The 13689-nt window shown below is 40.1% G+C and overlaps 3 protein-coding genes across 3 annotated transcripts; 2 read left to right on the top strand and 1 right to left on the bottom strand.

Annotated features, from left to right (window-relative positions):
- The first annotated feature begins 57 nt into the window (after nucleotides 1-57).
- Nucleotides 58-2596, top strand: BDCG_08942 (uncharacterized protein). Its single transcript, XM_045424719.1, has 4 exons — nucleotides 58-814; nucleotides 1047-1208; nucleotides 1455-1626; nucleotides 1684-2596. Exons 2-4 carry the CDS (start codon nucleotides 1198-1200, stop codon nucleotides 2248-2250), a joined length of 750 nt encoding a protein of 249 aa, XP_045273375.1. The 5' UTR covers nucleotides 58-814; nucleotides 1047-1197; the 3' UTR covers nucleotides 2251-2596.
- An 80-nt stretch (nucleotides 2597-2676) lies between these two features.
- On the top strand, nucleotides 2677-4640 carry BDCG_08941 (ubiquinol-cytochrome c reductase subunit 6). The gene is made up of 3 exons (XM_045424718.1): nucleotides 2677-3031; nucleotides 3390-3512; nucleotides 3765-4640. The coding sequence occupies exons 1-3, from the start codon at nucleotides 2851-2853 to the stop codon at nucleotides 3827-3829; spliced, it is 369 nt and encodes a 122-aa protein (XP_045273374.1). The 5' UTR covers nucleotides 2677-2850; the 3' UTR covers nucleotides 3830-4640.
- BDCG_08940 (cell surface receptor/MFS transporter) lies at nucleotides 4309-7453 on the bottom strand. The gene is made up of 4 exons (XM_045424717.1): nucleotides 6648-7453; nucleotides 6429-6541; nucleotides 6014-6362; nucleotides 4309-5741 (listed from the first exon to the last, which is right to left on the bottom strand). Exons 1-4 carry the CDS (start codon nucleotides 6894-6896, stop codon nucleotides 5169-5171), a joined length of 1284 nt encoding a protein of 427 aa, XP_045273373.1. The 5' UTR covers nucleotides 6897-7453; the 3' UTR covers nucleotides 4309-5168.
- Between the last annotated feature and the right edge of the window lie 6236 nt (nucleotides 7454-13689).

Raw genomic sequence — 13689 nt, 5'->3', positions numbered from 1 at the left:
CATCAATAGAGTACCAGTTTGCTGAAGGTAGAGAGATATCTATAGACCAACTAGGTAGGGTTCGCACCGTACAATCCTCCTCGAAAATGCTCTTTTTCATTTCATTTCATTTTCTTTTCTTTTCATTTCATTTTCTTTCTTTCTTTCTTTCTTTTTTTTTTCCCCTAAGTTGATATGAATAAAGATAGTGTAATTCAATGCTTCAACTCTATGTAGAGGCAGCAAATATAAAAATGTACTCCGTAATGAAGCGTTCGATCGATGTGTAAATCAGGCGGGGGAGGAGAATCCGAAACAATAATGTGTTTCTTAGTTATTTATGTATGATAAAACATCCACCAGGACTTCTTCCTCTTGAATAAATCCACCTCTCCAACCCACAACTCAACACTCAACCCCACAGATTGTGTAACTATCTATCAGAGGTCCTTTCAACGCAGCACGAAAGATTCCATCGTCTCTCTGCGTTTATTTTGACATCCCTTCGCCGACTTCAAATCCTTCAGATAGACTCGCTGGCCCCTCCCTCCCTCCCCACACTCCGTCTACGGAGTACCTAAGCAAGAATTAGGCTGAACCACTGGGAACGCCCCAAGCGACCGATATTGATCTGGCCACTTGTTGCCCTTTATCGCTCCGCTCGCTGCTCTAGTTAGCGATCTACGCGCCGTTTTCCCCTGGCCAGACCTCTTTAAACGAAAGTTGCGCGATATCTAGCCACTCGCTTCTTGCAGAGAGCAGCACGGACTCAGTTCCACTTGTGCAACTAGTTTCATACAGACGTTACTTTGAGGCCTGCAGGGAGTTGCAAAAGGTATAACTAATCTCCCTTCCTTTCCCCGAAGCTTCCAGCAGCTATGATTCGTGCATATTACTCGCAATCAGCATGTTTGCCGCAAGTCATGCCACTAGTTACTACCCCTCGCTAGGAAACGAAGTATACCCGTCACCCAGCAGTCAATTATTAACGAAATTCTTGCTTGATACTAACCCCCGCCCGTTAACTTTTCGTTCTGGCCTGGTTCAGTCTTGCTGACGATTGGTAGTTTTCCTTAACCCTAGCTAGAGTTTGCTAATATTACCGTGAACAAGGGAGAGTAAGGTGTCCCACAGCTCTCATCGCCAACCTCAAGCCACAAAACACTGGTTATCAGGTAGTTTTCAAAACCTTCCCAGGACAGGCTATTCTTTGGGAAAATGTCTATAAAGTATGTATTTTCCTTCTTTTTAGGTGGCTACATATACCATTTCATGCTTTGCTCTGTTCGATCTGCAATTTCTGTTGCTCTCCCCCTTTCCTCTCTTTCCATTTATGCCCTCATCTACTATACATTCCTTTATTTTCCCTTTATAATGTGATACCCAATATCACATCCCATATTTCTAAGAGAATAGACCATGTCCTCGAAATTTTCAATGAAAAAGACAATACTAAGTAGGCTCCGGCGAAGTAGTTGGGTCATGCTCCATGAAACGGAGGCATTCGTCCGCCTTCCTAATGAACGCATCATGTATACTTCCCCGCCTCGAACAAGTCTTATGCTTCAAAGCGGGAATCCCAAACCGGGAAATGAACCTCTGTCAGTTCAGAGTAGCACTGGACGTGTCTATCTTACGAACCAACGAGTGTGTTTCCCTTCGCGCTGTTCGTACATGACGATAGTTCCTAACAGAAGCTTTCAGGTTGTCTACCTCCCGGCACATTCCACCCCACAGTTCCAATCATTCTCCGCCCCTCTCCTAAATCTGCAAGACACGCATGTTTCAGCTCCCTTTTTTGGTCCCAACCTCTGGACCGCACAGGTCAAACCCGTTCCTGGCGGCGGCATTCCCCCTTCCCATGTTTCCCTCCAGCTAAAGTTAACTTTCAAGGATGGCGGAGCATTTGATTTCCACTCAGCCTTCGAACGAATCAAAGAACGTCTGCAACAGGCTCTCGAGCAATCGCAAGAAAGCGGCAGGGCGACAGGCTCTGTGGATTTCTCAGCGATCCATCTTGATGAGCTCCCCGCATACGAAGGACCCGGCCATCCTACTGAGCCGACAGATACCACGTCATTGCCAGCATTTCTATCTCCGGATCTGCATGAACGGAATAACCATCGCGTTTCCAACCAAGACGATAACAGTCGTACGGGGGAGCATAATCCTCCTGACTCTAGCCCTACAGAGCCTCCTCCGGGGTACGAGGAAGTTCAGCAACAGAGCGTTGCGAACGCGCTTGAAGCACGTCTGCGGAAATATCAGTGATGACGATGCGGAGGGAACATACTTCTCTATATGTTGTTGTTACACAGTCTGACACCATGCCGATGGTGGAAGACTTTGGTGGAAGACTTCAAAATCGTCATTAGAAAAGATGTTACTCGTGCATGCAAGTTGATATGTATTTCTTTCTGCTAGTATCTTCTATGGTGTATGTATATATATACATAGTTAATGATTATATGAGCTTATGTGCTATTTCTATGAGTTTATACGAAGGCTGATGGAGGCGAAAGTTATCAAACTGGCTTGAATATTAAGAAACAGTTATCATATTCAGATATTAAATTGGTTTCTGCACTAGATTGTATATCCATTGATATTTACTTACGACATCTCTGAAAACTTCTCTCTCGATCCATACGCTTACTTAATCTCAGGGACAGCCAATCACGTGTCCCATAATTCTGACTGACCAACCACAGTCCAGCCCGACTTTTCCCTTGCAAACCTCGAACTCGAAAAAGCAAAAGAAAGGCATTCGAACATCAACAGCATCTGGCTTCGAAAAACCAACCACCACCACGCCCCTCCCCCACCAGCCTTCCCCCAGTTGCTCTCAATTGCCCTCCGTCCTACCCAAAGATGGGTTTCGTCGACATGTTCACCGATCTAATTAGCTCGCTGCCCTTCGCGGAGGCGCAGGCCGAAGCACCACCAGCCGAGGAGCCGACTGCTGCGGACGCACCGGAGGAGAAGGAAGAGGAGCCCGAGGAGGAAGAAGAAGAGGAGGAAGTTGAAGATATTAAACCTAAGTTGGAGGAGGGTGAGTGGTTTCCCGTTTGGGTTTTCTTGTTTTTTCTCTCCCTTCATGATGAGTGGGATATATAGGTAGCGAGGTGGAATTCTTAAAATCAGGGAGAGAGACAGAAAGAGACGGTGACCTAGCTTTATTCCCGGCCCATTGGGATTGGTTTCCCAATGCACCTTGCAGAGAGAGTCATGGGGCGGAATGGGGTAATCTGTCAAAGAAGCACCACCTGGAAATACCCCTAGCATTCATCAACAAGCTCTACCTTTCGTCAACCGGGCTCGGGACAATGCAAACAGTGATCCAAAACTACGTATAAAGGCTACACGAAGTTAACTAACTGATCTCGCTTTCTTTTTGCTTCAATTGATAGAATGCGCCAACTCTGCCAAATGCGCGCCTGCAAAGCACCACTTTGATGAGTGCGTCGAGCGAGTCACCCGCAACAGCGAAGATCCCGATTTCAAGGGTCCCCACGAGGACTGCGTTGAGGAGTGTAAGTTTATATTCTCTTATCATGTCTTCATGGGCGTATTACCGGCGGCTCTCGGCATTCTTTTGCGACACGTACACCGCATGATTCGGATTCAAATATTCTCTCCCCTCCCCGATTTTCAAAATCAATGGGTCCATCGCGAGAGAAAATGAAACGAATTCACGGCCAACGTCCCTGAAATCCATTGACAGTCGACTATATGTCTTTTACTTAAGTTGCTAATTGGTTAATTTTCTAAAATCCCTCATCTAGTCTTCCATCTCCAACACTGCGCAACCAAATGCGCTGCCCCTAAGCTCTTCCGAGCTCTCAAATAAGCACCCCCACCCCACCTTCACTATCCGGAAGCCCTACCGTTACTGATCAGATACCGCGTCACCTTCCAACATTTAAAACCACCCCCCTAGACCAGTTATCCTAGTGGACAGTCAAAAATTGATATGGAGAGGAAACGGGAATTTCGGACAAAACCCGCTTGCGGTGTAGGCTTGGGTTTCGGAGGATCATCACCATTTAAAATAAAATTAATAAAGTAAATAAATAAACGAGAGACGAGAGACTTGGGCGGAGGAAGGAAGAACTCAAGCAACGGGGGAAGTGAAAAAAGGATCTGAGTGACCATTTTTTTTACTTTTTCTAGTTATTGCTTGATATCCCCCCGTCATATACATACAACATACTGTACCACCCACCCTCCCCCCAAAAAAATCATGAATCGGCCCGCATTGAAGAAAAAAAATTCATGTATCATTATCCCCCCCGCCCCCCCCGCCCCCCTTGTTTTCCCTTTAATCTGTACAGAACTACTTTAGATAAACGTCATTGTCCTCACCCCTTCCTATTATCTCATCTAGATTCATATATCGTATCTATCTAACTTCCTTTATTCCAATGTGCCGTTTTCACGGGTTCCTAATTAATTCTTTTTCGGGTTGAGGACAAGAAAATGGTTGGACGGTCTTCGTTTTTATAGCCATGGACGCACTCATATACCGATATTTGTGGCATAATTTCGTGCTTTGGTAATATAATAAATGCAAAAATCTCCGCTGGATATTAAAAAACTAAACACTTCAAAAGGTAAAACAACTGACACATGTATGTACATGCAGATGTACACAACGTAAAACTTTGCACCGTTATATTGCCTAGAGAAAAGCTTGGGGGGGAGAGCATCGAAGGCCAAGATATAAAAAACTTACAAGGTAGAGAAATGAAAATCCTCCAGGATCACCAAGGAGCCCCGATGAGTATCAGTAGGATTGCAGCGAAACAAAAGTAGAGAAAAAGAGAGAAAAAGAGTCGATAAGAAAACATAGCCCCATATATAAAGCACATCACAAACTCTCGTATATAAAACATCAACATATATATCAAAAGGCTCATCACATCCCACGGCGGGCCCTGCCCTTCCTACTCCATAATCACTATCGCATTCATTGCTCCCGCGCGTCTGTGCCTCCAATTCCGCCGATTCCGCCGATTCCGCCGATTCCGCCGATTCCGCCGCAATCTCCGCCTCAAGCCTCCGACTCCTGGGATTCCGCCCAAACAGCCCCAAGCAGAGCGGCACCGGCACAACCACTGACGCAAGCACAGCCTGAAAAATCAACGCACGCGTCATATTCATTGGCGGCTGCGCATCCGCCCCTTCCTTCAACGCATCTCATAAGAATAAACGAGGGGGCTAGCAACTGCCCGCCCCTCAGCAGACGAACTGGTCACCTCTGGCGACATCGGGTAGGTGATTTCAACCATATACTCGAGGATGACGGGGAGGACGGCGAAGCTGGACGCGCCCAGCAGGGCGGCGACGACATAGGGTCCCGCGACGTTGCTTGCGCGCGGCGCGAAGACGAAGCCGATGTAGCAGACGGCTATGATGGGGACGAGGACTTTGGTCAGCAGCAGGTAGCTCTTGTAGCGGTCTGTGATGGGGGAGATGATGGCGGCGGCGACGAGGCCGACGACGATGAGCAAGGCGCCGGTGATACCGGCATCTGTCTCGCTGAAGCCGTGGGGTTCAAGGATCTGGTTGAGGAGGGAGGAGATGCTGTTGAAGAGGCCGACGTAGACGCTGAATGGGAGGAAGATGAGCCAGAATTCAAGGGTGCGGATTAGTTTTAACGGAGACTTGGTGAGGGGGATTCGCTCGATGGCTGCGGAGGCGGTTGGTGGGGTTGGTGGGGCGGAGGGGATGAAGAAGGATGGGACGCAGACGACGGTGGACTATTCATCAGAATTTCTGTTAGCTTTTTCTTTCTCTCTCCTTTCGTGGTCTTGCTAACATCTTATATCGGATGATTTGGGTCGAATCCTGACACAATTAGCGTAACCGTTTATGCCACCCTTCTTAGATTGACTGCATCGCGGCTCTTTTATTCCACTTCTGACCCCCAACTACTTGGCCAAAATCCGGGTATTGCATTGCTGACGCTAATTTTTCCCGGATCCTATATCCCAGATGACGAGAGGAGCAATTATTTTTTCTCCCTACTTACAATGATAGACACATAGAGCACCATATTCGGAATTTCAGAGCTCTTCGTTGCTAGGATCGGCCCAATCAACTGCCCAAGCGCACCACCAAAGGGGTTCGCAAGTGTAGCAATGGCCGTTGCACTGGTGCGCCCCTTGCCGGTGAACCATAGATCACTATAGCGTGTGGGCGCGCTTAAGCAGAATGGTTGCGCAAGGCCGATCAAAATCTGTCCGAACATCGCGACGCCGAAGATGCTGTTACCTGCTCGAGCGCCGGCATAGCGAATCCAGTTGCCGCATAAGAGGAGGACGGCGGAGACAGTGAGAGACAGCTTAGGTCCTCCTTTATTGAGGGTCCAGATGACGGCGCTGGGGGAGGGAAGAAGAGTGTTAGTGACGAGTAACTGCGTCATTCGTATTTTGGGATTTTCTTACGGGGTCGAAATACAAAACGCCAGTTGGAAGGCTACGCTCATCCAGTTGATCGTGCCTTCTGAGACGCGAAAATGTTCTGAGGCAGTTTTTGAGACGGCGGAGAAGGTTAACCACTGTGATAGAGATATCATAAGGTCAGCGAACGGTCTATCTATCTCTCTCTCTCGTCCTATCTCCCTTTCATGTGTCTCTTTCCATGCGACCATGACTCTCACATACATCCCAACTAACAACGGTATTAAGCAATACCAACTGCGCCAGGCCGAAGAAACGGCGTTTATAGATCCTGTATAAGGGGCGCTCGCTGCCACCCATCGCCCCAGAAGCAGCATTAGGTGGGGTGGGCTCGTGCGAATCCGGGATCGCGCTCATCTCAACATGTGCGCTGCTGGGGTTATCTGCCGCCTTAATCGCATCTACCCCCGCGCCGGACTGTGTAGGCGCAGCGTCTAACTTGTTGTCGACCATTACGCGCCCTTAGTTATCTATTTAATTTATTAATCGGGGGAGCGTAAGGGAAGAAATTGCGTTGGCTCCGAGGTTTATTGTATATGCGTGTAGATAGGGATATTAGGTTCAGGTTTAGAAGTGCACAACTCGGTAGTCTGCGTGAACTGCTGAACAGCAGGTAAACTATTCATGTGGTGGTTGAAAATAATTCCCGCTTTTCAAAGTCCAGCTGCTGTTGATCCATCATTTGATGTGTTTCTGCGTTGTCCGGGGGAAAATGCGGAGACAATTTCAGTCAGGAGAAACTGGAAAGTGTGGGGGCGGAGACGGAGACGGAGCCGGAGCCGCTAAATAACACAGTTGATGAATAGCTTCGGCTCTATTTCTTTGCTGGAGGTTCGCCATACGATCCATGGATACGGTACGGTCCATACCCGAACAACAGCCACATGTGGGCTGAAGAGAAGGAAGGCCGATGGGATGATATATGGGGGAAATAGTATCGTTATCTGTAAGAGGCTAAGAGCAAAAGGAATCCCTACTTCTTGGATATGAATCATATGGTGTGCGCTAAACAATCCATTCCGGAAAAACGTAGGCTTATTATACGACCGGGTTATGGTTGTTCCGCCGTGCCAGTCGCCGACACCGTCGCCGAACTGTAAAATATAATATAATGATGGATTAGCCGTGGAATCACTGTAAATGAGTTATGAACAGAACAAAATCATCATTGTATTGACAATGTCACTGATTCCTATCTATATAACCACTAATTCTAAAAAACATCTCATTCACTGGAATCATCCTCTATTGAAAATCTGTCACATCTCCCTGTAATTCCTCCTGGATTCTTCAAATCATCTCTATATCATTGTCATCATTTCCTGTCATATTCACATCAACATTTATTTCAGAGAACTTGCAAATTGATATTGAAGTTTGTGAAGAGTCAGTGTCAATGATCATTCACTGTTTGAGAGAGAGAGTTTCAGAGGAATCAGAAGTCATGCATTTATTCATCTATATTATTATCAACTTCTGTATAAATCTGGGAATCATTTTGCTGATTCTAACTTACTTTTTCACTGAGAATGTCAAGAGTTCCAGTGCTGCTCATAGCCAGAGAACTAATCAGAGTTGAAAGATCAGAGAAGAAAGAGAAGAAAGAATCAACAGCAGTAGTAGAGATGTCAGTGAGAGAGACAGAAAGAGAATTATTATTATTATTAAATTTCTCATTACTGCTGCTACTATTGCTGACTGTAACTGAATTCTTATCAAGATAATCTGCAAGTCTCTGAACATGCTTCATTATTTCATACATCTCAATAACAATACAGCTAGCTTCAGTATTGACATTATTTATCAAATTTGTGAGATTCTTCATTACTGATTTTTATTCTTTAATATAACTGACTATCATTCTCAAAAGCTTGTAATGCACTTCAAGCTTGATAGTTTTAATATTAAGTTTTATCTTTTTAATCATGATTTTCTTCTTTTCTACAGCAACTTTTTTCTTTTCAATTTCTAATTTCACTCTTTTAATATTTAACTTGATCTTCTTAATCTTAATTTTAGCTTTTTCAGCAGCACTGATAATGATATTCAGAGCTTTCAGAGCAATAGTAACACTTTTTATACATTAAGCTTTTACTTTCTGTCAGCAAGTTTTGACTTTCTTGATCTGTTTTAAAAGATTCTTCATCAATTTCAATATAGCTCTCTTTATTATTTTCTTAAAATTATTCAATGTAGAAAGATAAAAGTTGTAAATTCAGATCAGATTGTTAACTTATTCTTTTAATTCTTCAGAAATAATCACACATCTCTTTTTCTCATAATTGCAATTTATATAAGACTTTGAGCTTCTCTTCATCTTATCACAAGCAGCATTCAAATGACAGGAAAAAATATACTTAATACAGTGCTCACACATTGTTTATTTATCAGACTGCTTTATCAGAGTATTCAGACAGCTGCTTACTTTCTTCTCTTGAGTCTTTGTAACAGCAGCATGAGTATGCTTGAGAGTGTTACTTATTATTTTGATACTGCTACTGTTGTTGTTGCTGTGATTAATACTGCTACTATTATTATTACTGTAATTGATACTGATATAATGAATTGCTGATGTTCTTGATATACTACACAGATAAGATATCTTGATTAGAACTTTTCTGATTAAAAGCTTTCTATTACAACTGGCAGAATACTAATCAGACTGAGAAATGAAGAAGAACAGAGTGAACTGAGTGAGCTGAGAATGATCTTTGTGATATATTATTATTGCAAGAAGAAGAAAGAAGAAAAGAAGAAAAAGAAAAATGTGAGTCTTTATATGTGTTATTGATTCATCTTTGCAGATTATCATATAATGAATGTAAATGCTTTCATATTTCATTTCTGAGTGTAATCAGCACATCTGACAGATTTCATTCATATCTTAATACTTTTTGTGCAGGCTATCACTGATTGAATTACAGCTATTTTGAATATAAAATCATTTCTATTAACTAGGAACAAGTGTTCAATGCACTGTCAGGAATATATCTACAGAATTCAAGATTTTCTAATGCAGTGAAATTGATGAATTCTATACAAATTATAAGATAGAGAATATAATAACTTTCTTCAACAAATATCAAGACAGATATATTCTAATTATGTGTATTAAAGTATATATTAACTAATTTATATATAAAACTCATAGAAAACTAAATATATTGAAATATAAATAGATTGTGTTGAAAATCTCTATATCACTGATCTGTCTTTTGCTGAAAGTATCTCTGAAAATTTGATCTTTTTCTGCACCTTCTCCTGTGCATCTTTCATCAGATGTCTCTTTTTTACTGTCAAGATATTCTGAATCATCTCAGCAAAGTCATCTCTGATAATTTACTGATATTCAGAAATATCACTTATCAGATTTCAGAATATCAGAATATTTTATCATTGCAGTATAGCTGCAGCAGAATTTTCATTTGTATCAGCATCATCAAATATTTTGACCTGAGTTACAAGATTGACATATATCTCTATTTTTCAGAATCAGTTTCTAGTTTTTCAATCTGAAGTTTTCAATTCAATATCTTTAACTAATGAATATTCAACTTACATTTCATATATCATTGTTCTCACTCAGAGAATTGATCAAAGTTGATGATTTCTCACACTCAGTAAAAAACCAGAAAGAACTTTTCAGCAGTAAATGAATCACAGAAGTATTCAAAGATGATTGATTCTTCATAGCAGTTATGCAATTCAATTATCACTGAACTTTCTCTGCTCTTTATCTTCTTTCATTGAACATGGTTCTATATTAATAAATGATTAGCTAAGTTGGTCAAAAAAATTTTAATATCTCACTGAAAAGTTGATATATTTGCTAAAATCTAATACTACTTATCTTCATTTCTTTGAGAGTTCAGAACTTTCATGTTTTAATCACATTCAGCATCATTGTTCTGCTGAATGAAAAGATGTATGATGTTTTATTCTTTATTTTTGTCACACTTGCAACCATTCAATCCAAATTATCTTTGTTGAAAGAAAGAAAATACATTCATTTTATCTTCAGACACAGACACTGCTCTATCAGCTGAATTTCCTTCTTATACATTTCTGCATCTGAATGCTGGGTTCAGCAATGTCTTTTTAACAGACTGCTTGATATCAGTGATGAGTTTGACTTCTTCTTATCTGGCTGGTATTCATCATTGCTACCATTATGTTCATTCTATGTTCAGATATGTCAATATCGGATTTCTTTTGAAATCGGTGATTTGTCTCATTAAACCTACCAGATGGGAGAGTTTGAAGAGATCTAGTAGAGCAGAATTCATGACAATATTCATTTTCAGAATCTTGATGAAACTCTGATAAATTTGTGATATGAATTTCAACAAATTGCAGGAATATAATTTTGAAACAAAGAAAGTAGTTTGATTGTTAATATTAAATTGATGTAGATTGTCACTGATTGCAGCTCTTATTAATATATCTCTTTTTAATAATTCAATCTCATCTCTTTATTTTATCAAGATCACTCATTCACTTCATTTATATCTTTTCAACTATGCAACTTTTTTCTATAAATTATATCAGAAAGCAAAATGTTGCATCTGTTTAATTGAAATCTGAAACACTATCTGCTATCTGTCTCTAGACAAGAATCCAGGGATGATTAATCAGAATTTCAATCTCAGAGCCTCCTTTTCTCAGAAACTGTAAATGAAGATTTCACTGAAAGTGATTTCAATAATGATGCTTCTGATGAAGAAGCATTGCTATTTTCAGTAAGTTTATCACTTTTAATGTCTCTATTATTATAAAAACTAACATTCTCTAAAGACAGAGTCATATAATGAGAATGCTGCTGATAATGTTGAGCATATTGAGTGACTTTTGAAAGCAGCTGCTGAGAAGAATATTTCTGAAAATAATGATCAAGAGAATTCTGATGAGTCAGTCACTGATAATATTGAAATGCCAGCTGCTGATGCAATTGCTGTTGCTATTACTGATCAATTTGTTGATTCTGATCCAGCAATTGATATATCTCATAAACACAGTAACTTTGAAATGAATTCATTTATTCTGACAATGAGACTCTGAGCTGAAGAGTCAGGTATTTCCTGAAAAAACTACAAATCATTAATGCAAATTCTGCATTTATTGAAGAATACATCACTGATAAGTCTGCTCTCAGAAGGCCTCTCAACTCTGAAAAAGCAATACAGAGCATAATTTCTAATTTTGTCAGTCAAGGAAATCTCAATTTCAATAGTATCATCAATGCAAATGCCAACTCTGAGTTCTGCTCAGAAAAATCTCACTGAATTCTTCATGAGATCACTCTACTTTCAAAATCTGATTTCCTTGATATCTGCTCTCCTCAAATCCTCAACTTTCCAGCAACAAATGCATATAGAAATGGCAGAAATTGTCAATAATCTCACAGAGTTATGGCAATCTCACAGTTGAGAAAGCTCAGTTAAATATTATTCTGATGACTTTGTATGATATTCATCAAATAAACCTATTTTTTCTTCTGATTTTATTCAATATCAGTGTGGGAATCTCAAATGCTTTTGCAAATCAGGGTTGAATAATATATCTCACATTGAGAGAGTGCATTTTGTCAGACATGATCACTGACATTCAGACATGAGGTCTTATATAATAGTTCTGAAAGTTCAAGAAGCTGTTCACTATACTCTGCAGACTGCACAAAGATTATCATTCTTGAATTCATTATTTAGTCCCTTCAAAATAATCACAATGAAGAATGAGATGAAATATATCTCAATTATTCAAGTTCTCAATCAACTTAATATTTATGTGAATACAGCATTTGAATCAGGTTCTGATCTGTCAGCATATGAGAGTCAAGATCAGTATTTTCTTCACTGAGTCATGAGAATCAAAACTGAAGTTGTTGAGATATGATCATATTGTAAATCTTCATCAATTCAGACTGAGTTGAAAATTGCAGCACATGAACAAGATCTTTTGAAAAGCATATTTTATTCTGATATACAAGTTATTTCTCTGTCATATCAATTATTTATTGATGGATTTGATTTATATCAGAATATGTATCAAAGCTTGATGAATTTTTATTTGATTTCTGCACTGAGTGCTGTCAAGTACTCAAAGTGAAACAATATTTTTACTCTAATCTTTGATTCTCATGACATCAATTTTTCTGACACAGTTGCTGCATTGTCACATGACTTATCTACATTGAATTGTAAGAAGATTATGATGAATATTGATGAAAAAAAGATGAGAGTGATTGCATCTTGTATTGCATTTCTTGAAGATATGCTGCAGCAAAATAGCAATGCAGAGATCAAAGAATCAACAGTAAGAAGATCATGTCAAAGCTGTTTTATCAATGACAAGAATCAACTGAACCTGAACTATGATCTACATAATAACAGTCAATTTCACTATTATATACAACATCTTCAGGCTAAACTGAATGATCTGCTGAATCTCACACACAGAGATCAAATATGTCAAAAGCAAGGAATAACATTGCAGACTGTATTCCTTTTTCAGATATGTTTAAGTTTGAATTTAATCTCTTTTTTTTCATCTGATTCATGTCATAGTGAGTTCACTGATATATCAGAGATTTCACACTCATTGCTGGTCAGTACTGTCTTGTCACTGCATGATTAGCTAGAATACTTTCAAATGTTGTAGACATTCTCTTTTTCTCACAGTTGGAATTGTCTGCAGTCATTAATCACTCATCTCAAGAAGTATCAGCTTCAAGAACATGCTTGAGCTTTAATTATTATATCTCTTGTCTTGTGATGTGAGCTCAGAGAGAAATGACTCAGTTCAGTAATTAAGCAGATTATTTCTGCAGTATTTTCAGCATCAAATCAATCATCTATTAATCTTATTATTCAGATATATGCAGTCATTACAAGGAGTAATAGTCTATTGATGTCTCAATTATCAAGAGAAAATGATTCTGAAGTGACTCATCAAATCATACTGAGAGCTCACTAACAACTACAATTTCTTATTGAAGCAGCAGTCAGAGCAGCAGCAACATTTGAGTCATCTCAAGCTGATTCAGTTATTAGTCACCAGTTATTCCCTGCTTCAACTATAGGCACTGTCATCATGCATATCAGTGATTATACAAAAAAAGCAAAGCTTATATAATATATGAAGAGACAGCTGAATATATATATTGATTTACACTATATTGAGCAGATTAAAGAATATGCAGTATTCAACAACTGCAATGTTCTGACAGAAGAGAACAAGCATTAGAACT

The sequence above is a fragment of the Blastomyces dermatitidis genome (genome assembly GCF_000003525.1).
Source record: "Blastomyces dermatitidis ER-3 genomic scaffold supercont1.12, whole genome shotgun sequence".
Taxonomy (NCBI): Eukaryota; Fungi; Ascomycota; class Eurotiomycetes; order Onygenales; family Ajellomycetaceae; genus Blastomyces; species Blastomyces dermatitidis.
This window is presented reverse-complemented; position numbering and strand designations above follow the sequence as displayed.